The 26,667-nt window shown below is 40.9% G+C and overlaps 1 protein-coding gene across 1 annotated transcript in view; it reads left to right on the top strand.

Annotated features, from left to right (window-relative positions):
• MYO5B (myosin VB) overlaps positions 1-26,667 on the top strand; it is a 696,980-nt gene that overhangs the window by 346,643 nt on the left and 323,670 nt on the right. Inside the window, exon 10 of the mRNA XM_030192939.1 lies at positions 5,207-5,472. Within this exon, the coding sequence (XP_030048799.1) occupies positions 5,207-5,472 (266 nt within the window). The remainder of the gene's footprint in view (positions 1-5,206; positions 5,473-26,667) is intronic.

Raw genomic sequence — 26,667 nt, 5'->3', positions numbered from 1 at the left:
TCTAGCATTTAAAATCCATTTTCTTTGTTACATTTGTACCCCGCGCTTTCCCACTCATGGCAGGCTCAGTGCGGCTTACATGGGGCAATGGAGGGTTAAGTGACTTGCCCAGAGTCACAAGGAGCTGCCTGTGCCTGAAGTGGGAATCTAACTCAGTTCCTCAGTTCCCCAGGACCAAAGTCCACCACCCTAACCACTAGGCCACTCCTCCACTAGCAACATTCCATGTAGAAGTCGGCCCTTGCAGATCACCAATGTGGCCGCGCAGGCTTCTGCTTCTGTGAGTCTGACGTCCTGCACGTACGTGCAGGACGTCAGACTCACAGAAACAGAAGCCTGCACAACCTTCTACATGGAATGTTGCTAGTGGAATAGCAACATTCCATGTAGAATCTCCAATAGTAGCAACATTCCATGTAGAATCTCCAATAGTATCTATTTTATTTTTGTTACATTTGTACCCCGTGCTTTCCCACTCATGGCAGGCTCAATGCGGCTTACATGGGGCAATGGAGGGTTAAGTGACTTGCCCAGAGTCACAAGGAGCTGCCTGTGCCTGAAGTGGGAATCGAACTCAGTTCCTCAGTTCCCCAGGACCAAAGTCCACCACCCTAACCACTAGGCCACTCCTCCACACAATCAAGTTAATCACACATTATAAGCAGGCAATGGAGGATTAAGTGACTTGCCTAAGGCAACAAGGAACTGGAGTGGGAATTGAACCCAGGATGTTGGAATCAAAGCCCGGTGCACTAACCATTAGACCACTCCTCCACTCAGCTATAATGGGGCTAGATCATTGTACTATTGAAAGGAACCTAGGTGCCCAGATTCCATTCCATTATAGAACATTAGTATAACAATCCCCGCCAGTCCGGTTTTAGGTCTTGTTTTATCATTGTTGCTTGGTGAACTTCACTCTCACTTTGACCAACATGAAATTGTCCTGGCAGTCTCTCTTGATCTTTCAGCGGCATTTGATCTTGTTAATCATTCTCTCTTTCGCATCTGTCATCTTTGGGTATCTGCAGGGCTGTTCTTTCCTGGTTCACCTCTTTCCTTTCTGACCATTCTTTTCAGGTAATCACCCCCCACTTCTGTGTCTCAAAAAAGAGCACTTCACTGTGGTGTCCCTCAGGGATCCATTCTGTCTCTGTTGCTGTTTAACTTGTTTCTAATATCCTTGGCAACCCTCATTCAGTCTTTCGGTATTTTGGCCTATTTTTATGTAGTTTCGATTCAAAGTGGCTTACAATTTTACAGTTAGGTTAGGTTGCATTAATCTTTTTCAGGTATTTTTGAGAGGTGGGTTTTCAGTTTCTTTCTGGATTGTTGATACTTGGTCTTCGTTATCCGATTTGCCCTTCCTGTCCAACAATTTCTCCACTTCAGTCCTGTCTTGATTCAGTTGCCAAGTGGCTTCCCGACCATCACCTTGTGCTCAATGCTGATAAAACTGTTGCTTGTTGGTTCACCAGTTCCTCTAATCTACCCTCTTCTCTTATCTCTCTTTTGGGTACTTCTGTCTCCCCAGTTTCCCATTTTCGTTATTTAGGGGTTATATTAGACTCCTCTCTTTCATTCTTGCCCCAGATTGCACATTTATCTAAGATTTCCTTTTTCACTTTTCAACAGTTGAGGGACATTTGCCATGTTTTTGACCACAATAAGTTTCACTCACTTATCTTCTCATTCTTTACCTATCTGTTGGATTATTGAAATGTCATTTATGCACAATTACCATGTACTATTTAAAAAAAAAATTGCAAACCCTCCAAAACACTGCTGCCAAACTATTGTGTAAGGCCTTTCGTACTGAACACTCAACTCCATTGTTAATAAACTACCACTGGCTTCCTGTCGAATACCGTATCACCTAAAAAGAAATCGCACTGTTCATTTTCAAGGCTTTAACGGTGGGCTCCCCCCGATTATTTATCCAGTCTTAGTATTCCCTATTCGCTAGGGTACTTCGCTCTCTTAATGATCACCGATTAGATCTTCCCAGTCCCAAATGCGCATCTTAAGACTCTACCTGACACTGTGCCTTTTTTTTTTCCTTGCCCCTTTTGTCTGGAATAATCTTCTCTCTCTTCAGAGTGACTTAACCTTTCAAAGTTTTAAAAAAACAACCTAAAAGCTGACAATGGCTTTTCAGGCAAGCCTTTGGGGAAACAGTAACACCCTCATCCTCCCCGTCTCATCTGCCCGCAACCTCGGAGTCATCTTTGACTCCTCTCTCTCCTTCTCTGCGCATATCCAGCAGATAGCCAAGACCTGTCGCTTCTTCCTCTTTAACATCAGCAAAATTCGCCCTTTCCTCTCTGAACACACCACCCGAACTCTCGTCCACGCTCTCATTACCTCTCGCCTGGACTACTGCAACTTACTCCTCACCGGCCTCCCACTTAGCCATCTATCCCCCCTTCAGTCTGTTCAGAACTCTGCTGCACGTCTCATATTCCGCCAGAACCGATATACTCATATCACCCCTCTCCTCAGGTCACTTCACTGGCTTCCGATCAGATACCGCATTCAATTCAAGCTTCTCCTTCTTACCTACAAATGCACTCAGTCTGCTGCCCCTCACTACCTCTCTACCCTCATCTCCCCTTACGTTCCCGCCCGTAACCTCCGTTCACAGGATAAATCCCTCCTCTCAGTACCCTTCTCCACCACCGCCAACTCCAGGCTCCGCTCATTCTGCCTCGCCTCACCCTATGCTTGGAACAACCTTCCTGAACCCTTACGCCAAGCCCCCTCCCTGCCCGTCTTCAAGTCTTTGCTTAAAGCCCACCTCTTCAATGCTGCGTTCGGCACCTAACCCTTACCGTTCAGTGAATCCAGACTGCCCCAATTTGACTGCCCCTATCGGACTGACCGTTCACTTGTCTATTAGATTGTAAGCTCTTTGAGCAGGGACTGTCTCTCTTTGTTAAATTGTACAGCGCTGCGTAACCCTAGTAGCGCTCTAGAAATGTTAAGTAGTAGTAGTAGTAGTAGTATGACTGGACCCTCCGGCTGGAAAGTCTTTTTACTTTCTCCTTCTCTTTATGTGATTGTATTGCTTTCCTATCATCAATGGAGTTAATTTCTTCTTTCTTTCTGTTATTTTAGTATGTGCACAGCTCTGTTCCACGCTGGCGGCTAGAGTGCTCTAGCAAGCACAAAAAACAAACAAACCATAGCATTAGCATGTCTAACATTTATATGCCCTCAGTTGCACCCGCCATAGATCTGGCATTACTGCAATCGCATAAATGAGGCAGGGATGCATGGATCTTGAAGTATCCTATAAGGTATGTACATAAGTGGGAGCCCTGTCCATGCTTCATCTCTGTATATATGCCTCCTTGCATTTACATGCTGTGCCATAACAGAAAATTGCTTAGGAGCCCTGCTGATGTTTTTGTGGGCAAGTGTAAATGCGGGCACCTAGTTTATAAAATTGCCTTTCTTCTGCATAAATATGTGCCAGTTTCAAACCCACATACTTTTAAGTGTGATTTTAATTTTATAAAAACATAGCTACACGTGTAAATCAGCATTTTACTTGTGAACAGGGTTTATGAAATTGTCCTTTAAAAGAATAAAATGCTTTTAGGAGAGAGGGATAAGTCTTTGATTTTGGTTGGGCAAGTGATAGTGAATCTCTCTTTCAGAGAAGGTTTGGTAACTGTTACTTCTGTCTAATGAGGGGAACTGCTATTTGGATTTGATAGATCCTTAAGTCCCTATCTTTGTCATGATGTACATTTTTTTTCAGAGCATATCATATAGGACTAAATTGTATATATGGTGCCCAAAAAATGAATGCTAAGTGCTGTTCTATAAACAACGCTCTAACGTGGATGCCATTTATAGAATACCATTTAGTGCTGGGATCTGTATCCAAAAGTGAGCATGAGGATTTATAACAACTAAAATCTGATGTAAATCCTTGCAGCTGAATTAGGCCTGGATCTGCCTAATTCTATAACACTGCACACAAATTCCAGGAACCATACCCTGACCCGCCCATGCCCCCTGTATGGATCCACGAATAAAAATGTACACTCACATCTTTCTAGAATAATGATTTTAAAATGTATGCATACATTTTAATGCCAATTAGCACTTAATTATAGGCACTAATTGGCTCATATACCGTATTTTTCGGACTATAAGACGCACCGGACCATAAGACGCACCTAGGTTTTAGAGGAGGGAAATAGGAAAAAAAATTTTGGACTATAAGACGCACCTTTTTCCTCCTCTACAACCTAGGTGCTCCGGTGTGTCTTGTCCGAATGTCTCCCATTTCCAAGGTCCGTTTGTCCGTCTCCCTCCCTTCCTCCCTCCCAAGTTCCGGGATCCCTAGCCCGCCCTCTCTCCGAGATCCCCTTCCCTCCCGCCCGCCCTCCCGAGTTCCGAGATCCCCTTACCTCCCTCCCTCTGAGTTCTAAGCAATTTTACCTAGTTGGGGCAGCAGCAGAAGCGAAAACCATGCAGCCTCGGCACGTCACTCTTCCCTGTTCTGTTTTTCTCAGCTCTGGTCCCGCCCTTAGAGCTCGGGAGGGCGGGCGGGAGGGAAGGGGATCTCTGAGGGAGGGCGAACTCGGAGGGAGGGCGGGCTGGGGATCCCGGAACGCACCCCCCATTTTCCTCCCAAATTTGGGGGGAAAAAAGTGCGTCTTATAGTCCGAAAAATACGGTAATTAAATTCCTCATGAAAATTGGGTATGTGCCCAAGTTTTTCACATGCAGGTTTTAGTTCCATATATAAAATTAGGGCGATAATGTTTTGGTGCCTGTACTAATATCAACTCTCAATGAGACTCGTTGTCTTCCAAGTCCTTGACCAACCTTAGGGTCAAAAGCTAAGACATATTGATGGCACGATTTAAAAGATCACATTATCTGAATAAATGAATTCTTCAGCCCCATCTGTAGTTAAATAATTAGGGTTAGAATTAGGGATTAGCAGTTGAGCCTAATACAAAGCCAAGCATTCTTAATATGTATGAAATTGATCGTGAGCCTTCTTAAGGATCAGTTTCTATTGAGCATAAAAATCTGTGATTCACCCCGTGAAAAAGTGAAACAGGTGCTTTAGAATGTTCTGTTTGCAAATATCTGATCATTTAATGAAGTTCATTTTTCCAGTTGCTGGAAGGCTCACTACAAGCCTACTGAATGTTTGTGTTTTCTCTCTTCATGTCCATAGAAACAGGATGAGCACCTCAATCATTTCTGCAAATTGCTAGGAGTGGAGCATGACCAGATGCAGCACTGGCTGTGCCATCGGAAGCTTGTCACCACAGCTGAGACCTACATAAAGACCATGTCTTTACAGCAAGCTGTGAATGCCAGGAATGCCCTAGCCAAGCACATCTACGCACAGATGTTCAATTGGATTGTACAGCATATCAACAAAGCCCTACACACTACCAGCAAACAACATTCATTCATTGGGGTCCTTGACATCTATGGGTAAGAAGATTATTTTTGTTTGTTTTTAACTGGGAGATTTAATCCTCCTGCTTTTATTGGTAAGAAGCTTATTTTTGTTTTGAGTGGGAGATTAATCCTCCTGCTTTGGCTGTGGTCGTAATATGTCCCCAGAGGAGCGTTCCCTCCCCTTTTTCCCCCATTTTGTAAAGGTTCTTAGTCTCGGTGAAAAAAACTGCGAATGGGCCTTCCTGAGCTCAGATGCATGGATCTTGACCTAAGCGATATACTGCTTAGCCACAGAGCTATACAGTATGGGTTAGATTCTGTATATGGCGCCAAAAAATCAGTACCAAAAATAATGAGCAGTTAGCGCTATTCTGTAAAGGGCGCTCAGAGTTGGGCGCCATTTATAGAATAGCGTTTGGCGCCAAGATCTGTGCTGAATATTAGACGTGAGGATTTACATAAACTGAAACCTGGTGTAAATCCTCGCACCTAAATCAAGAGCAGATCGGTCTTTTTCTGTAACACTGCGAATAATTCCAGGAATGTCACTGACCCACTAATGCCCTTCCCATGGCAGTGCCCCCTTTTGAGATATGTGCTGAAAAATGTCCGCACATCTTTATAGAATAGCGACTATAAAGATGCTCGTGTAAATTTAAATTATTGCCAGCTAGTGCTGATAATTAGCACCAAATTATCTGTGCTAATTGGCTCATTAAGCAATTAAATGCACCCAAATTTGCGCGTGCTATTTTGAGCGCCATATATAGAATTAGGGGGTATATGTATTTTTTTTGCTGCTATAAACTGCTTATCCGTAGCACACTGTGAGGGTAACAGGACACCAAGGATAGGCGGCATACAGAGAAGCTATTTTAAAAAGACCGGTAGGCACCTACTTGACATAAAATACTGGTGTATATGACGAAGCATGCACCTTGAATAGAGATGCGATTGCTTAGACCTTCTCACAAGCTGGCATGAGTGCATGTGCATGCTGTAAGGACATAGAGTAAGATATTGTATAATCTATGTGCATACGTACAAACTCTGGAATCATGATATGTACTTTGTATGTGGGTGTACACAGGGGCAGAGTCTGAGCAGAGTTTGTAACTTCACACCAGTCACTGTTTTCTAAGAGTCTATTTACATATGTGGCATACATGTGTAGGAATGACTTAGCACAATTACCGCCTATGAGTACTTGCTGACATGGTATGCACTACATGTCCATAAGGCCCTCAGTGGACCGCAGAAGTCTGTCCGGCATCAGCCTCATTTCCCACTACTCTCACCCAAGATAACACCTCAACAACCATATTGTGTTTCTGTTCTCTTTCTATTTAGGCATCCCCTTGGTCTATCCCTTGCATTTTTTTAATTCACTCACTATTTTTTGACTCTACCACCTCTCCTGGAAGGGTGTTCCAGACATCCACTACTCTCTCTGAGAAAAGTATCTCCTGATGTTACGCCTGAGTCTACCTCCCTGCAACCTCCATTCATGTCCTTTAGTTCTACTGCCTCTACGTCTCTAGAAGTTTTTTTGTATATTAATACCTTTCCAGTACTTAAATGTCTTTATCATATCACCTTTCTCTCTCCTTTTCTCTAGCATATACATATTCAGATCCTTCAGTCTCTTCTCATACGTCTTATGACACAAACCCTGTACCATTTTTGTCACCTGTCTCTGAACTACCTCAAATCTTTTTATGTCCTTGAAGAGATATGGCCTCCAAAACTGGACACACTACTCCAAGTGGGGCCTCACCAATGACTTGTAGAGGTGCATCAGCACTATCTCTCTTCTTTTGGTTATGCCTTTCTCTATGTAGCCTTGCATTCTTCGGGTAACAGCCACCTCCATATCACATTGATTTGCCGCCTTGAGATTCTCAGTCAGTATCACCCCCTGATCAATGCGTGCTAGTCTCTCACCCCATAACACATACTGCTCTTTTGGATTTCTACACCCCAAGTGCATCACTTTGCATTTCTTCGCATTAATTTTAACTGCCACACATTCGACCATTCTTCTAATTTTTGTGGATCTCTTCTCATATTGTCCACTCCTTCCAGGGAGTCCACTTTGTTGCAAATCTTGGTGTCGTCAGCTAAAAGGCAAACTTTTTCTTCCAACCCTTCAGCAATGTCGCTCACAAATATGTTGAATAGAATCAGTCCCAGTACCGATCCCTGAGGCACTCCAATACTTACATTTCTATCCTCTGAGTAGGCTCCATTTACCACCACCCTCTGTCATCGGTCAGTCAACCAGTTCCCAATCCAGTTCACAACTTTGTCCTAACTTTAGTCCACTGAGTTTATTAGCCTACTGATGTCCCACTATCCAGTTCTCTGGTCACCAAGTCAAGGATATCAATGAGAAAATTTTTTGCACGATTTTCCTTTGGTGAAACCATGTTGCCTCAGATCTTGTAACCCATTGGATTCCAGCAAACTCGCTATCCTTTCCTTGAGCAGCACCTCTATTACCTTTCCAACCACTGAAGTAAGGTGTTTCCCGCTTCTTCTTTGTCTCCACTCTTGTGAAGAGGGACCACATCTGCTCTTCAATCCTGTGGAACATTCCCTGTCTCCAAGGATTTATTATTTATTTATTGCATTTGTATCCCACATTTTCCCACCTCTTTGCAGGCTCAATGTGGCTTACAATACATCATGAATGGTGGAAATATATTAGAAAATAGACATTTAGTGTTACAGAAGGATCTTGGGCAACATGATAATGATAGACCATGATGATAGTATAACAAGCAGAGATTGCAATTCAGTTCTGAATATATATGGAGGAGTTGTGTATATTCACATTGGTTGATCTTTGTGGTATGCCTTGTTAATGAGATGGGTCTTCAGTAGTTTGCGGAAGTTCGTTAGTTCGTAAATCGTTTTTAAGTTGCGCGGCAATGCTTTCCATAACTGTGTAAACAAATCTTTAAGAGGACCCCCCTAGAACCTCTCTGAGCTCCCTTAGGATTCTGTGATGGATTCCATCCGGCCCCATGGCTTTGTTCATTTTCAGGTTTTCTAGTTCATAAACATATTCTTTCATAAATGGTGCAATATCAACTTCATTCTCATATGTACTTTTATCAGCCAATCAAGGTCCTAATCCAGGATTTTCTTCGGTGAAGACAGAACAGAAGTATTTGTTAAGCACATCTGCTTTTTCCTCCTCACTCTCCACAAAGCAGTTCATAGCAACTTAAGTCTCACAATTCCATTTCTAGTCTTCCTCTGTTCACTATTATACCCACCAAAAATTTGTCACTCGTCTTTGTTTTTTAGCCATTTGTTCTTCAGGCAGAGCCTTTGGCAGCCCAGTTTCCCTCTTCATTTCTTTCAGTTTTATCCGCTAATCTCTTCCATGTTCTTCATCTTACATTCTCGTGTATTTCATGAGTGCCACCTCTTTTGTCGTTTTGTCAGCGGCTTGTTTGGTGAACCATATCGGTTTCCTTTTTCTCTTGTCCTTGCGAACCTTCATTACATAAAGATCTGTTTGCTGGTTTTATAGCTTCTTTCAGTTTCAACTACAGATCCTTCATCACTCCTGTGTCCTTCCATCCCATTAGTTCTTTCTTTATTTATTTGCTGCATTTATATCCCACATTTTCCCACCTATTTGCAGGCTCAATGTGGCTTATAATATAATACAACAATCACATTAATGGGATAAGGAAATCTGAATATAGATAACAAATAAGGTGCATGAGAACAACATGGCAATCATATTAACGGAATAATAATTTCAGCCTTATTGCAGTTAAGGTGCATAAGAAAATTATGTATAATGAGAAGTGGGTAAATAGAACATAACATAATGATAACAGGATAAGATATAACGTTCAATAGTCAGGGAGTAAGTTAGAATAAACAAATTAGAACAGTTCCATTAAACTTGTATCTGGTGAAGTTTATGGGTCGGTATTTTATGGGGGATCTATTTTGTACGTTTTTTTGAACAGATAAGTCTTCAGTAATTTCCAGAAGGTCATCAGGTCATGTGTTGTTCTCAAGGTGGTTGGTAATTCTTCAGGTGCTTCCCCATTTTAATAAAATCAGCATGTTTAAAGTCTAGAATTTTGAGCTTTGTGCATCTGCATTCCACTTTAGCTCGTACATCAAACCATGCGTGATGATCACTATTGGCCAGGTGGGCACCTACCCTGATGTTGGACACACTATTTCCATTTGTGAGCATAAGCTCTAGCATCACCCCTTCCCTTGTAGGTTCCATCGCCATTTGTCCCAGTAGTGCATTTTGAAAAGCATCCATAATCTCTCTACTTCTTTCCATTTCCGCAGATGGGACCTTCCAATCCTCATCTGGCAGGTTGAAATCCTACATTTCTATTAGACTTGATGGTTTTATGGTCCCGGTTAAATATGAAGTACAGTATTTGGGGAGGGAGGTGTTGGCTAGTCAGCTTATCTTTAGACAACATGTGAATAAAGATTGTGAAGTCTGCATGTTAAAAACAATTGGATACTGTGATATGTTTGGCCGTTTTTGTAAGTGTTCACTTTCCAAGTTTTGAAGATCTCATTAGTCGCCTGTTTGTTATTGTATTATGTAAAAATTTGTAATGATGTCTTGATGTCTATTTTAAAATCAGTAAGTGGGATTGCAGCTCCTATAATAGCCTCAGTGTTGGTCCCCTATTCTTTCGTGGCTCCCAACATACAAACTGTTCAAAAGGCCAAGGTCATGAGCCAGAGTTTTTTTTCAGTGATTGCAGCCCTACTTTGAAAAGTTTACCAAAAAAATGTTAGAGAACTTTCTGATTATGGGACTTTTTATAAACATGTGAAGTCGTTTATTTTTTGCATTTAGGATGTATTCATTGAAAATGATTGTATATTATCTGTTTATAAACTGTTGATGTTTTTTGTAACCCACCAACAATGTTGTGGATTAGGTGGGATATAAATGCATTAAATGTAAAAAATTCCACTCTATGTAATCAACTCTTCTCTCTCTTTCTAACTTTATCATGGACCTCAGCAATATCACTCAAAGGCTCAATACTTCATTGCCCTTGAGCTTTACATACCCATCTCCATCACAGGTTCCCTGTATTCCTTAATTGTTCATTATTTCTTATCTCTACTAGAATTTTTCATAGCAAATATAACTTGATATTTCTCCTATATATAAAACAACAGAGAGTACCTCTTCTTATCATGAAGATTTCTAACATCTTTCTCAGTCGGTCAGGCTGTATCAATATGGAATTGCTGGCAATTTAAAGTCTGGTCCATCATGAAGTCACTGTGCTTCTTGAAAGCTTATTTTAAATTTTGGGTGAGATGGAGGAGTGGTTGTATCTGAGTGATGCCTGTGATATTGATAATAATACTGTGCTTTTAATCCCTCAGTCTTTGAACAATTAGCAGCTCATAGATATCAGCTCTGTCGGTGCAGTGGGTATTTGGGCACCCCCAATACTGAGGAAAATCCTTCAGTGTGTCCAGAGAGGGGCAACTTTTGTTGAGTTTAGCACCCCCCTATCTTTCTGAAAAGTTTGTTCCTTTGTAGCAGGAGGTTGGAAGGAAGCCGGTCATAGAAGTGAATGTCATACTTTTGCGGTAGTGTGTTGGACAGTTGAAAGAAAAGCTTCCTACGTGATTTGAAGAGGAAAAATACAACAGTATTTAAAGCCAAATGTAAGATCTGGTTCATGAACCTAAGGAGTGTCCCGCTGAGTAGAAAATATGATCTTTACAGAACAGGATTCGGATTCATATAAATTAGATTTTACAATTAAGAATAATCTTGAACTAGGTATGAAGTTGTCAGAAATGAATATAATACTTCGTACTAAAGTAAAAATAGAACAAAAGAAGGAAAATGAAAGTATTCTGAACAAGTATCTCAAGTCCTCAGTAGGATTTGAATTTTTTATTTTTCACTTGTCCCAGGGGTGGACTGACCATTTGGGCAACTAGGCAGTGCCCAAGGACCCAGAGGCTCTTTCCGGATTCCCAGCGCACCACTGGAGATCTAGTGGCCTCAGGGCGGGGGGGAAGACATGTTTTTTCCCATCCGGCCCGCTGGGCTGCAGCTATTTCCCCTCCCCCACCCAGCACCCACCGTATTTTAAAAATGGTGGCCGAGACTCACTGCGGAAGTCTCGCGAGACTGTCTAGACCCGCAAGACCATTGTGAGAAGTCTAGGCCACCATTCTGAAAACACGACGCTGGCAGGCAGGAGAATAGCGGCAGCGGGCAGGAAAGAACATGCCCTCCCCTGCAGAGACCATCAGACTACCAGGACCCCTCAGGTAGGACTGGGGTAGCGGGGGCATCAGCTGTGGCAGCAGGAGCAGTGGGGAGGCCGGGGGCCCAAACCACTCTCAGTGCCTGGGGGCCTAGACCACCCTCAGTCTGCCCCTGACTTGTTCTTTTTAAATCTGAGCTCAAGGTGACTTGCATTCAGGCACATGAGTGAACAAGAGGCTCACAATCGATGAGACTGGTAGGAAAAACATAGTAACATAGTAGATGATGGCAGAAAAAGACCTGCATGGTCCATCTAGTCTGCCCAATGCATCACAGCCTTTCCTTATTCTTCCTCTTACGGTTTAACTTTTTTATTGATGTCACATCCATAACAGTTAAGCATCAATTACAATCACCAAAATGTTATCTCTAAAGTCAATAGCAAAACCTTTGTTAAAGTAACATCAAACTTTCACATAGTCTTTTCTTCCCTCCCTCCCTTTTACCCTCCCTATGATCTGTCTAAAGGCAGCAATGGAGTCTCCAGGTTCTCAATCATAGTTTGTTAAGGATGAGGCTTCTTCCTCTTTGCGTGAGTTTAGCTATAAAGGGACTCCTTTCCTTATTCTTCCTCTTAAGTCTGCTCTCATCATGTTGTGGCTTTCTTCAGTGTGAAAAAAAAACACAGCATGATTACTGAAATGTCAGCTTCACTTACCTGGACACGGCGTAGTCTGGACAACCACAATGATCATAGCTATGGAAGCCTAAGTGGACATTTTAAAAAAATGTTGGAATAAACTGAAAGAAACTGTACCTGTGTTAGTGGAGGGGTACTATGACTTGCCCAAGGTCATGATGATTGTTGGTTGGGAAAAGCAGGATTTAAACCCTGGTTTCGCTGGTTTGCAACTAGTTTTGCCAATCTCTAAGCTACTTCTGCCACCTGATACCACTCTGAGATGAAACTGGTTGGATCCTTGGCAGACGCAAAGGCTAAACCTCCACTCAACCAATGGTTGCTTAAGCCAATGAATACTATTAGAAAACATTTTTTAAAATTTCCACTATTAGCGATTAGTTTTGAAGGACGAGAACAAGAACAGCAATATTTTGGTAGTTTTGCATACAGTAGCAAGACTTGGGGGTCTATTTATCAAGGCACATTAGAGCTAATGGCTCCTTTCTACCTGTCAACATGAATCTCTGAAGTATTTACATGACTTCTTAAAAGTTCTCACTTAAATGTAACATGGTTTGCATTAATGCGCACATCCATATTAATGGAAAAAGTTTAACTAAGTCTCTAGGGTGTAATTAGCAGCATTTTAAATGAACAATCACTGCAGTGAATTGTGCATTTGCCAGGTTATTGTATGCATTAAAATTGCTTATCACACAGTATTAACACTCATTGATAAATAGGCCCCTAAGTACATTGAGAGATTAGAGAAAATATCTGTTAACTAAAATTAGTATTATATTTTGTTGGCTGGACTGAGTTGTGAATTAAGCACGTAAGCTGTAATTAAATAGAGCTTGGTTTAATAAAGGCTGTGTTGTGTAAGCCATTGATAACCTATTATTAGTCTGGTTAAGAAAATCAGACTATTTTGTTCATTTAAAAGAGTTTTCTTCCTTTTAACAAAAATTAAAAAGAACATCAATGTGTTGGTAACCTTGCTTATCACCGTTAGAATATAGTGCTATGATCAGAACACGTCCTCGAGTCCAAAAGTACTACCATGCATAATTCAGGCAGTAACAGCGTTCATGTATAGAATTCCAGTGATGAGCCTGCTGCTTAATTCTGGTTCTGATGATTCACTTTTAATTGTTTGCATAATCTGAAGCTTGAATAGAGGTTTAGATTAAAAAGTAAAGGGGACAAATCTATGAAGTGGCACCCCAATGATACATGGGGAGCACCAATTCTATAACAGAATCAGGGTGCCCCCTTGTGTTCACAAGGCGCCTGTATCTGCTATTTGTAGAATTGTCTCAAAAGTGCTACCGGCTTCAGAGTCTGTATCTCATTCTGCCTTCATTTGATGAGTGAAGATTCAGCCTCTTCAACACAAGTTCATATTGAAGTAACTTAAAAAAATAGTTTTTTGTTGGAATTTTGTAGTCTGTCTTTATACTTACTGATACAAATACTCTACTATACTGTACTCCCCCTATCCTGCAATCAATAAAATTTAGACAATCGAGGAGGAAAAAAGCCTCAAAGTGCCTCGGTTCGAGATGCTTCTTACCAGCACCAGATCAATCCTGCTGACCCTTATCTTGGTCTTAAGGGGATTTGATATTTATCATAAGCAAAAACCTCCTTGATGTCAAAAGGGCATGTACTAAAATATTGGTCATGTGGGCATATTGATATCTTTATATCGTAAATCCTCTTTCTCCATATAAATCCAGCAGAATCCACTTAGCTTGTAATTAGACTGTTGGTTGTAATCCACGGTTGCCACATCAAATTTCCCCCGACCAATGGTGGCCAGCGTTTCGCTGTGCTATTTATCAGACTGTAGCTGCTTCAGGGTCCATACGGGGAAAAGATCAAATAGCACAGCGAAACGCTGGCCACTGTTGGTCAGGTGGAAATTTGATGTGGCAACCGTGGATTACAACCGACAGTCTAATTACAAGCTGTGGATTCTGCTTGATTTATATGGAGAAAGAGGATTTACGATATAAAGATATCAATATGCCCACATGACCAATATTTTAGTACATGCCCTTTTGACATCAAGGAGGTTTTTGCTTACGATAAATATCAAATCCCCTTAAGACCAAGATAAGGGTCAACGGGATTGATTTGGTGCTGGTAAGAAGCATCTCGAACCGAGGCACTTTGAGGCTTTTTTCCTCCTTGATTGTCTAAATTTTATTGATTGCTCCTTACAGTATAGTAGAGTATTTGTGTAGGTTTCTCCCACTACCACTTATTGGAGATTTAGAGGATTTTATACTGATACAGACATTCAAATATTTGAAAGGTATTAATTTACAAACAAACCTTTTCTAGAGAATGGAAGGTAGTAGAACAAGAGGACATGAATTGAGGTTGCAGGGGGGCTGACACAGGAATAATGTCAGGATGTACTTTTTTATGGAGAGGGTAGTAAATACCTGGAATGCCCTCCCACAGGAGGTGGTGGAGATGAAAACAATAATGGAATTAAAAAATGCGTGGGATAAACACAAAGGAATCCTGTATAGAAGGCGTGGAACCAAACAAACTTAGCGCTGATTAGGTAGCAACACCGGTAATTCAGATTCAGCTTTAGTAGCTGGACAGACTTCTACGGGTGTGCCCTGGTCTTGACTGGACGGATAGGCCAGTGCCAGGCAGACTTCTATAGTCTGTGCCCTGATCGTAGTTGGACAGATTTTGATGGGCTGAAGTGCAGTTTTGATAACAACTTCAGAAGTTGAACAAGGCCAGTGTTGGGCAGACTTCTATGGTCTGTGCCCTGAGAATAACAAGGACAAATTAAGATCACGTATACATGTGTAATATCTATACAATTTAAAGGGAACAGACTATATAAAACTTAAGCAAACCCCAAAAAATGCAGTTTGAAAATAATTTTTACAGTGCTGTCACCGTATTCACAAGGAAACCCCTTTAAAACAATTTTAAATAAACATGACCTCAGATCTCCCGATAGGGGCCAATACCAAAGGTAATGAAATATGCCACTATCAAAGATGGGAGTCTGGTATTATCATTAGACAAAAGTAAGGTGAAAAAACTCCCATACAAAGGAGAAAAATTACTGGTTCAAAAAAAAAAAAACCCTTCCACATCACACATAAGAATGAGGTGCAAGCACATGTAAAATAATAAATCTAATGCTCAAAAAAGTGTAAAAACACATCCATACACAAAAAGCAAAAAGTTGTCCAAAATAGAACCCTTCCAAGCTAGCAAGCTTACTGCTTCTAAAATAAAAGAAAGATCAAACCATCAAGCAATGAAAAATATATGTGAGAAAAAAGTGGGGGAGGTCAAAAATACAAGGGGCAGCACAAATCCACCCAAAAGTTCCCATTTCTCTAGAAATAAGATATCCACGCTCTAATCCAATGTAGCGCCAGCCAATCTGATCCTTCAGACTTAAGCAGTGCACTACCAGTTCATATTAGATGCAAAGATACCTTCAAATATAATCTCCTTATAATTAAAGTGTAATTAAACTCTGGAATTCATTGCCAGAGAATGTAGTAAAAGCCATTAGCTTAGCGGGGGTTTAAAAAAAAGGTTTGGATAGCTTCCTACAAGAAAAGTCCATAAGCCATTATTAAGATGGACTGCTTATTTCTAGGATAACCTGCATAAAATGTATTGTACTGTTTTGAGATCTTGCCAAGTACTTGTAACCTGGCTTGGCCACTGTCGGAAACAGGATGCTGGGCTTGATGGACCTTCGGTCTGTCCTGGTATGGCAATACTTATGTTCTTTTCCTGAGCTCTGAGGGCTGGCCATCCTCCCAAGAGCTACCCTCCGCTGGGTTCCTAGTGATAGCCACACCTAGGGAGCCACCTTCTTTGCTAGGCTCCTAGTGCAGATTGCACCCCAGAGACCTTGACTCTCGCTGGTCCTCTCTTCAAGAGGAGCCTCTAGGGTTTCTCCCTGCTGGGGTTGAGGCTTACTGGCTCTGTAACCACCAGTATCGGGGTTTCCTACTAGATGGCTACCTCTACTGTTGTCAGCCCTAGTCACTGATAGTATCCCCCCAGGCCATTTTATTCTGCTCTGAGGTGCTGGGCTGCTGCTTCTGCCCTGAGCTGCTCACACCACCAGTACTAGGGTTCCCCACTATAAGGCTGCCTCTGCTCTTCTTGGCCCTAGGCACCAATAGTGCCCCTGCAGGCCATTTTATTCTGGCCTGAGCAGCTCCCAAAGTCATCCTTGCTTTGAGCAATGCTCCTAAGAGCTGTCTCTCTTCTTGTCTTCAGGAGAGCTTCTAAGGGTACTCTTATCTGCTGAGATTCAGACTTACCAGCCTCTTAACAGGACTCTGGAACCACCAGTAGCAGGGTTTTCCCTTTAGACAGCGGTCAACCATCCTAACCAGAAACTAAGACCATTCATCAAAGTTGAACACAGAACCAAAACACCACAGTGAATTCCCAATGATGCCACCAATCGCCCCCTCCCCTAAACTCAGGTTGAGCAGATTTTTAATTCCCTTATTCTGATCCAGCTCTCTCTATTGTGTGTGTGTGTATCATTTATCCCAGAAGCTTTATTCCCTCCAATTATTAATCCCCTCAAAATATGTAGAAGTACTCCCGGCAACCTGTCTGTCTGCTCCTATTTGCATGCAGGCAGGGCTTTAGGGTCCATCCCCCTCCTGCAATGTGCCAGTATTCAATCGGCTACATTCCTGTGCAGCTATTACTTAAGGCAAGCTAAAACTGACAGTTCACCTTAGAAAGAATGAACCTGTTTGTGTTTTAAAAGCAAGTTACCAAGATTTCTTTTCTCTCCTTAATTCTCATTAAAATCCACCCACGGGAGGGGGGGGGGGGGGGGGGGATGCTCACCAGTGAGACTGCTGCTACTGCCACCATTACTACAATAGCAGAAAAAGTAAGATCCTGCATGGTTGCAGACAGGTCTGTAAGAAATGGGGGACCCCCACCCCTCTTCCCCTAGGGTGCTGCTTAGTTCAACAATAGACTTGATGGTGAGGAAAGGGTGTGAGATGTGGATCTGACCCAGAGTGTTGTTACCCATAATGGTAATGTCTTTACTTAGACAAAGTATTTTAAACTCTTTGGTTTGAGCTGGAAAATGAGGTTGATAAGTTCATGGGAAACGGACAACCACCACCAGGAGTTGCAAAAGAATTAAAAGCCAGGCCTCCGTGCTCTGTTTCAGTACTTAGGATATTTAAACTGCCATAGTCATTTACAAAAATCTCTCCAAAGCTTATTTCTCAAATAAACAGATGGCAGTACATCAGTGGAAAGCTGTGAATCTTAGCCTTCTAGAAATATACATGATTTACTAGTATGATAATTGATTTCTTAAGATAGTGTGATGACAAGAACTTGGAGCTGTGGAAGAAAACCTCATGAAGGAGCTTTGTATAAGAAGAGACAGGGATGTTTTCAGCAATCCCTCATACCCACCAAACCTGCAAAACATGAACAAAAAAAATATCTATGAAGGTACCTAAGGAAAGTGTGATTATATGACAAAACACAGATTGGATTTTTATTTTTTCTCAAGGGGCAATATTTCCAAATGAGTTAAATTAGTTCTTATGCAACAACAGGAAACCGGAAACAAACCCTTATGGCAGGGGCGTAGCCAGACAACAGATTTTGGGTGGGCCTAGGCAAGAAGTGGGTGGGCACCAACTGTTCTCTCCCCCACCCAACCACCACCAAAAATATATCTCAGCTGGCAGGAAAATGCATCTTTCCACCTTGACAGTCTGCAGCAGGCATGCGCTGAAAACTGAGCATGCGCAGGTGCCAGTATCGTGGAGAGTAGCATTTTCGTTACCATCAGGGGGAAGTCTTCAGCTGGCAGAGCTTGAGAGCCGCACCAGCTACCGCTAAATGTGTGCTACTGTTGGGTGGGCCTGAGCTCTAAGTGGGTGGGCCCCGGCCCACCTGTGGCTACGCCACTGTCTTATGGTGAATCCAAATGCTTGAGAGATAAGTAGTGGTGAACCTTGAGGTTTTCATACATAGCTGGGAAAATTCAACAGATTATCCAAAGACATCGGCATATATTAGAGGGCCATCCATGTTTCAGGGATAAGAACCTCCTTGTAGCATACTCCAGGGGACCTAATTTGAAAGAGTGAATCATTCCTTGCACTTTGTATCATCCTATAGAAGAATTGTTACCTGGCATACATTTAGGTCACAAAAACATGTAGTAGATGTAGCGTTTGCATACATGTTCTTGAGATTTCTTGTTTTGATCATCCAAGAACTCATAAAACATTTAAGTTCAGAAATACCTCAAACTGCAATACTGTGCAGGTTATATACATCATGCAGTATTCCTGCTATTTATTATATGTTGGCAAGACTTAAGCGCCTTATTAAGACCCGCATCATAGAACATCGACGTTGCATCAGTCGCAAAGTCACATCAGCACTGTTAGTGGAACACTGGAATACAGCTAATCATTCCGTAGAAGATCTGTATTTTTTTGTTTTCAAGACTTTACGATGCTTGTGGAGAGGTGGAGACATAGATACACGGCTCCTACAGGAGGAACAGAAGACCATTTTTTTCTTGAACACAGTGTGATCCCCTATGGATTAAGTTCAGAATTAGATTTGAAACAGTTTCCTACTGAGGCAATTCATTTTTCCATACGTGGGTGTTCACTTGTATAAGTTACTTTTCTTGTTTCTCCATCTGTTTTGTTTTGGGTTTTTTTTGCCCTTTTTCTTTTTTCTTTGTCTCCCCTTCTTTTTTCCTCTGTTCTTATTTTGTTCTTTTTCCTTTTATTTTATCTATTTTTTATCTATTTTTTCCTTTCTTCCTCAGTCCTCGCACCCTTCTTCTTTTCTCCTGTTTTGTCTTTTTTAGTGTTTTCTTCTCCTGCTTTTTCACTTTCTTCTTCTGTTTTTCTTTTCTCCTTCTTCTTTTTTTCTTTTTTGTTTTCTGTGGTGCCCTGTCATTAATATTTTGTATCACATTACACGTTATGACTTTTTAGTTTTGTTTTTAGTGTATTTTTTGAGGGGGGTGTCCTTTTTTTTTTCTTTTTTTTTTGGTGCTCCACTTTCGTGGCATAAAGTACATTATCATGATGTCATTGTTGCATTATGTATGAAGGCATATTTAAATACATTGATGCAGTGACACCTCTCTTAATGTGTCTCGCTGGCAGCATTGACACTTGTTTTGCTACATGGTAAGACCCCCATTTTTTATTCCTTCTATTTTATGTTATTGAAACCCTTCTGTCCTCATTTTTTTGAGAGCGGTTGAGTGTTTCGGTATGGTCTACCAAGGTTACCACCTGTGCCACTGCTTTTTTGTTCTTTTGTTTCATCCAATATTATTGGTTTTGGTGGGAAATTCCCCCTCATTTTTAAACTGCATTGTAGTTTTCAAAATGTTATATTTTCTCCATTTATAGTTTTCTTTCTTTCTTTGCTGTCCTTTGGCGTCTTGTAGTTCCATTTAGATTTTCAGCGTGTTTCTGTTCTTGCTGGTTGATTTCTCTTTAAGTTCCTATAAACATTTGCATTATTGTGTTTTTGCATGTTGTGTTGTGTTTTCACACATTCTTTTCCCTTTTTTAGTTCACACCACTGTTTGTTTGTTTTTTCATTTATTGTTTAGCCATTGCTTTGGCTGACTCATCGTTTTTGCCATCACGTTTTGCTCTGACATTTCATTTTTATATTGTTTTTACATCCCCTTTTGTTTTTTTGATTTTTTAATCTCTTTCTTGTTATTTGTAGTTGGATGTGCATTTCTACACCATTTACATTGTTCCAGCACCATAGGTCGTTAGGAATAGTTTTTATTTCCTCCGTTATGCAACACTTTTCATAAGCTTTAAAAAAAAAAAGACAGAATGCATCTTTTAATGTCTTTTAGTATTTCCTTTCAGTGGATTATGTCATTTTGCTTTAGTTTATTATTGCCTTTTACAATTGTATGCATACACTTTTGATTTATTTACTTCTTTATTTTCATATTTACATTTTTACTGTTGGATTGCTACTTGTATGTATTTAAATTTCAGTGTGTTTTTTTTATTCCGGAGGTTCTACTTTACCCCATCTGGTTTCTTGGCTTGTATATCTTTGGTTTACAGATTAGTTTGCTTACATTGTTAGAATTCATATTGGTTTTTGAGGCATATATTTATCTATATGAACTCTTGTGTTAACATTTTTAAGTTTTAGCTTGTTTTATTCATATCTGTTTGGTCTTATGTTTTTACTATATACCATATTAGTTTCATTTAAATTATGCATTTATACAGTATCATTTACTCATATGTATTTTTACATTAATTATTTGAACCTATTGGTGTTTTCTTTATATATTCATATGTATACTTATTTATATTTGCTTTTTATTAATTTATATTGATTTTTACCTTTTCCCCCGGATTCTATTTAGTGTGACTTGAGTTGTGCATAGAAATTTGGTCGTACTCTGGAATTGCGCAGGCAACTTGATTAGCTTAACAAGCCAATCAGCACCGATCATTGAATTAAGCAGGCAATTACTGACTTAATTGGCATTAATTAGAATTTACGCACACAAATGGCTAAACATATTCTATAAAGTGATGCTCGTAAATTCTAAGACATGGAACTGAAAATGGGCATGGCCATGGGAGGGGCATAGGCATTCCTAGAATGTATGTACACTGTTATAGAATATGGCCATTCCACACATAATTTAGGCGTCTGCATTTACACCAGGTTTTCATTGGCATAAATGATCGTGACAAAATGTAGTCACAGAAAATGGGTGTTGGGAGTATTCTGTAAACTGCGCCTAGATTTAGGCGTATTCTATAAACCACGCCTAAATTTAGGAGTGGTTTATAGAATACACGTTGGTGTGTTTTCTTTTGGTGCCAATTTTTTAGCCATGATATATAGAATCTAGGGTATGCTTATAGCTGCTGTTTGTGACCCCTGAGGCAGGTGGTTTTATCCGCCAAATCATGGTCCCGTGTCGAGTCCTCCTGGATGTTTGTCTAATAAAGTTTAAGATTACATCTATCTGCTGACTGGAAGTCATTTGGTCATCCTTTAATTACATTAGTTCATTCCATGACATGAATGAACCTCGCTCATAAACCAGGGTATGTTGGAGATAATTTCAGATTTACTTATCAAAGTGAAGGGTAAGGATTTTCAATTTTGCGCTCACATTTTTTTTTAATACTAACCTCAAGGTGAGTTATATTCAGGTACACTAGATAATTTCCCTGTCCCTGGTGGGCTTATAATTTAAGGTTGTACCTGAGCCAATGGACGGTAAAGCGACAAGCCCAAATCACAAGGAGTTGCAGTTGGATTTGAACCATTCTTCACTGGTCCTCAACCCATTGTTCTAACCATTAGGCTCCTCCTCTATTCCAAGATGCTCTTGCAAATTCCTTCTAAGCATTCTGGTGGCACCTTACACAATTATGATTTTTGTATCTTACTGCCTCATTTTCATGTTCTTTGTATTTATGGTACTTGAGGATCTGCTCTTTCTCTACATGATGTATAGAATTTTGCTTTGATTTTTTTTTTTTGTATTAGAAATCTTAAATTTACATCAGTTTCTCTTTGCAGCTCTTCCTTTGATAGTATTCCTCTGTCTTACAGGGTCTGGTGTGCTCTCTTTGTAAACCCTCTTTCAGGGTTCGTAACCAAAAAGCAGCCAGCAACGCTTTCTTTTCAGGGGTCCACTGATGTGTAGTTAGTCCTCTTAATTTTTTTTAATTGTTTTTTTGTTTTTTGGTCTGTCTCTTGCTGCAGTGGGTCCATGAACAGATTCACCATGGCTTATAGCTGCATAAGGGATGATATCCCTGCCTGGAGTGTCTGCACTTTTGTTGCTACTAAAACAGTTCTTAAGCTAAGGGTAGGTGTCTTTTTAACCTTTGTGGCCAGTATAATTTTTTCTTTCTCCTTTCTTTTATACCTCTGCTGTAGAAGTCCGTTGATTTTTGTTGACTGTTCCTTGGACCAGTGGAATTATTCCAGTTATCCCCTACCTCCCCCCCCCCCCCCCCCACTACACACACACACACACACACTATAAGAGCAGCAGAAAGCACCAATAAGAATGTCTTCCTTTATGTAGGCTTTGCTTGCCAACCATCTGATAGTCATACTGCCAGAAGGAAAAATGCAAGCTCTGCTGATCTCTGTTTCTATAGGTCTCAGCAATTCCTGAAACTTTTCATGTAGACAGCTGCACTGGAACGGGGTTTGCGGGAATCCCACAGAACCCGCGGGATTCCCACAGGGATGGAAGCAGTTCTGTGGGGTTCCCGCGGGGATGGAAGCAGTTCTGCGTGGTTCCCATGGAAGTGTAAGCTACACCTGCACCAGCCTCTCATCTACCGAGTACCAAGTTCTTTGAGTGCTGTCTCCTCCTCCTCTTCCTCCTTGCTTTAACAGCACAAATGTGGAAAATTTTCCATTAAGGAGGTGGTAGAGACACAAATGATGATGGAATTCAAAAAGGCGTGGGATGAACACAGAGGATCTCTAATTAGAAAATGAAAGTTTTATAAAAAAACCTAACCTTAAATGGCTGCATGCGTGTGGATGTGTGAAGTAATGCTTAGATGGCGACTCTGGCTGTGATTAACTAGGGCCAATACCGTGCAGACTTGTATGGTCTGTGTCTAATATATGGAAGTCTGGTTTAGGATGGGCTGGAAAGGGCTTTGACAGCAACTTCAATGGCTGGAACATAAGGACACTTCTGGACAGATTTTTACGATCTGTGTCCCACAAACAAGAAGATGAATAGACTGGCGTGGGCTTCAACGACAACTCCAGTAGTTGGAACATAAGGATTAGGGCCAGATAGACTTCTATGGTCTATGTTCCAGAAACACAAAAGAAAGACCATAATCAAATATATAATATCACACTCGTTGCTTTAATCATGAATTGATAATGAGTGTGACTATTGGGCAGACTGGATGGACCATTCAGGTCTTTATTTGCTGTCACTTACTATGTTACAATTAATCCTCTTTGCTCCTGGGCTGATGAGCAGACCTCAGCTCTGACACAGGCATGAGCATCAGATGTCACCTGACCTACTGGCGCGGGCATGTGGTGACCTCTCAGCACACAGTGCCAGTAAATCAGAGACAAATCTTACAGGTGCACACCAGAGTGTTCCAAGTTTCAGCTTCCATTCCTTCCTTGCCTACAGTGCTGTGGCTCAAATCTAGAGAGAAACTGAGGGAGCTGACTGGAATTTTCTTTTATGTACCATTAAATTCTTACAGTGATGGGTGGGGATGGGTTAAATTCTTGCGGGGATGGGTGGGGACGGGTTGGGATGGGTTACATTTTTGTGGGGATGGATGGGGATGGGTAAGATCCCAGTGGGGACGGGTGGGGACGGGTAAGATTCCAGCAGGGACGGGCGGGGATGGGTAAGATTTCTGTCCCCATGCAGCTCTCTATTTTCATGAGACCTTGCAGCCAACTGGATTTTTAGGAAATCCCCAATAAATATGCATATTGCATCATGCACGTTACCAGAAGAGCCAGCCTTGGACTAAGAGGAAAAAAAGAAAAATGGGGGTGGGGAAGAGAGAACAAAACTGGCAAGGGGATGTACTAGGCGTTACGGTGGAAAAAGCTGAAATGTGCTCACACGACAGAAGAGATGAAGCAGATGGGCATCAGAACAAGAAATGTAGAGAGAGAGAGTCCAGAAAGAAGAGTGACCGTAAGGAAGAGTGAAAATGATTTAGTACTGAAATCTTTCAGATTAGTATGTTACTTTCAGTTCTCTTAGTGCAGTGTCTCCTAATGAGTTTCAGTTCTTACTGTTGGAAGCTGAAGTGTGTGCTCAGATCTGCTGTCAGTAAAGTTTGTTTTGTATAGCTTTATTGAATGTGTCTTTGCTTAAAAAAACAACATTATAACAGCTGGACTGATGGATGGGTTTTAATAAGGTGTGTCTATGGGTTTATACTGTATAGTTATTAAATTTTCGTTTGCTGTATACAGTTTATAATTATAACTTGCCTTGGGCTTGTTTTGATAAGACATGGAGTCAAATGGAAACATATAAACAATGAAAAGAGAGATAAAAGCAAGCCTTAGAGGAAGAAAATGACATGTGAGAAACAAGAATCAAATATGGAGGGGAAAGAATGATATATGGAAAATAGTAATCTGTAAGTGAATTTTGTTTGGCCTGTCTTAGTGGTTCAGTTGAAGTGTCATGCACTTCTATAAGGAGGACCTGGGTACAATTCTGATGTTATGTCCTTTGCTTTCTGGATCAGTCAATGCTAGGGATACTGCAGCTTTCATAGCCCATGGGTCTACTAGGGAGATCCCATCATTATGCAGCGGTGACACCTAATGGCCAGACTGTCCATAATTGCAGAGTTCTGAAAGGAGCCCTGGTGCTGGATTCTGGCTGAGGACTGTTAATGACTGGGCTAAATGAGTCGGGGAGATAATAAAGAAGGGAAAAAGGAAAGGGAAATGGGACTTGATATACCGCCTTTCTGAGGTTTTTGCAAGTACATTCAAAGCGGTTTACATATATTCAGGTACTTATTTTGTACCAGGGGCAATGGAGGGTTAAGTGACTTGCCCAGAGTCACAGGGAGCTGCAGTGGGAATTGAACCCAGGTCCCCAGAATCAAAGTCCACTGCACTAACCACTAGGCTACTCCTCCACTAGCAACATTCCATGTAGAAGCCTGTCCTTGCAGATCAGCAATGCAGCCGCGCAAGCTTCTGTTTCTGTGAGTCTGACGTCCTGCACGTATGTGCAGGACGTCAGACTCACAGAAACAGAAGCCTGCGCAGCCACATTGCTGATGTGCAAGGGCAGGCTTCTACATGGAATGTTGCTAGTGGAATAGCACATGTAGAATCTCAAATAGTAGCAACAGAATCTCAATAGTACCAACATTCCATCTAGAATCTCCAATAGTAGCAACATTCCAGAATCTCAAATAGTAGCAACAGCAACATTCCATGTAGAATCTCAAATAGGGAAAGGGAAATGGGACTTGATATACTGCCTGTCTGAGGTTTTTGCAAGTACATTCAAAGCGGTTTACATATATTCAGGTACTTATTTTGTACTAGGGGGGCAATGGAGGGTTAAGTGACTTGCCACAGAGTCACAAGGAGCTGCAGTGGGAATCAAACTCAGTTCCCCAGGATCAAAGTCCACTGCACTAACCACGGGAATGAAGGCTTAGGCTGTTTCCAACTGAGCTGGAAGAAGGAAGAATCTGCAGAGGTTAAAAAGAAAAAGTTGTTTGTTTTACTCTGTCATTATTATGTTACCTAACTCTTATCAATCTAATTATTTCCTTCATGGTAGTCTACTTATTCTACTGTATTGGGCAGAACAGTTTATGACAGTATATGTTGTAAAGTGGGTGGATCTGAGGGAGTTTTCTGATCAACTAAAATATTTCATGACCAGATGTATACATTTTCACTCCCACAGTCTTTGGATTTAGTGTTGACTCATCATTGCCTTTCCTATTCTTCACATAACGAGAAAAACAACCCCTGTTGTTCCGTGGAGCTGTCAGTGAAATGCAGGATATGATAGAAAAAAAAAAAACAACTTTCAAGGAGTCTTCTATTCCCACCACAATACTGTAGATATCCTAGATTTCCTGCTTTAAGTTTATATCTCTGTCACTATCTTTCAATCAAAATAGCTATTAATACTATTACTTATCATTTCTTTAGTACTAGTAGATTTAGCACTGTACACACCCGCATGCACAGTCCTTGCTCTGTAGAGCTTACAGCTAATTCAAAACAGACAAATGGGATAAATAAGTGAATTAGGAGGGAATTCATCAAGCAGTGTTATGGCCTTAGTGTTCTGCCCCCATATTCATGGTGGCAAGGGTGCATTATAGTATATATTTGGTATGAGTGTAACGTTTTAAGAAATATTTAACTTGGGGAAATTGCTCCAGAGCATTTGCTAATATTTATAAGTTTTAAGATATATTTTGGTTATTTCTCCACCAATTATCATCTATTAAGATAATAAGATTTACAATTGCAAGAATACAAAGGAATTAAATGCTATATTTATTAGATTACATTAACCTTCATTGCCAGGTCTAAGAACGTATGCAAAGAACAGGAAAAGACCATATATTTAGCTTCAAAAAGGGGTTTATTTATAATACAGTTTTCAGTCATTAATATTGCAGCGAGAGGTAAAGGATCTTTACAGAGAATTTGTGTTTTAAAACAACAA

This window comes from Microcaecilia unicolor, chromosome 2 (assembly GCF_901765095.1).
Source record: "Microcaecilia unicolor chromosome 2, aMicUni1.1, whole genome shotgun sequence".
Taxonomy (NCBI): Eukaryota; Metazoa; Chordata; class Amphibia; order Gymnophiona; family Siphonopidae; genus Microcaecilia; species Microcaecilia unicolor.
This window is presented reverse-complemented; position numbering and strand designations above follow the sequence as displayed.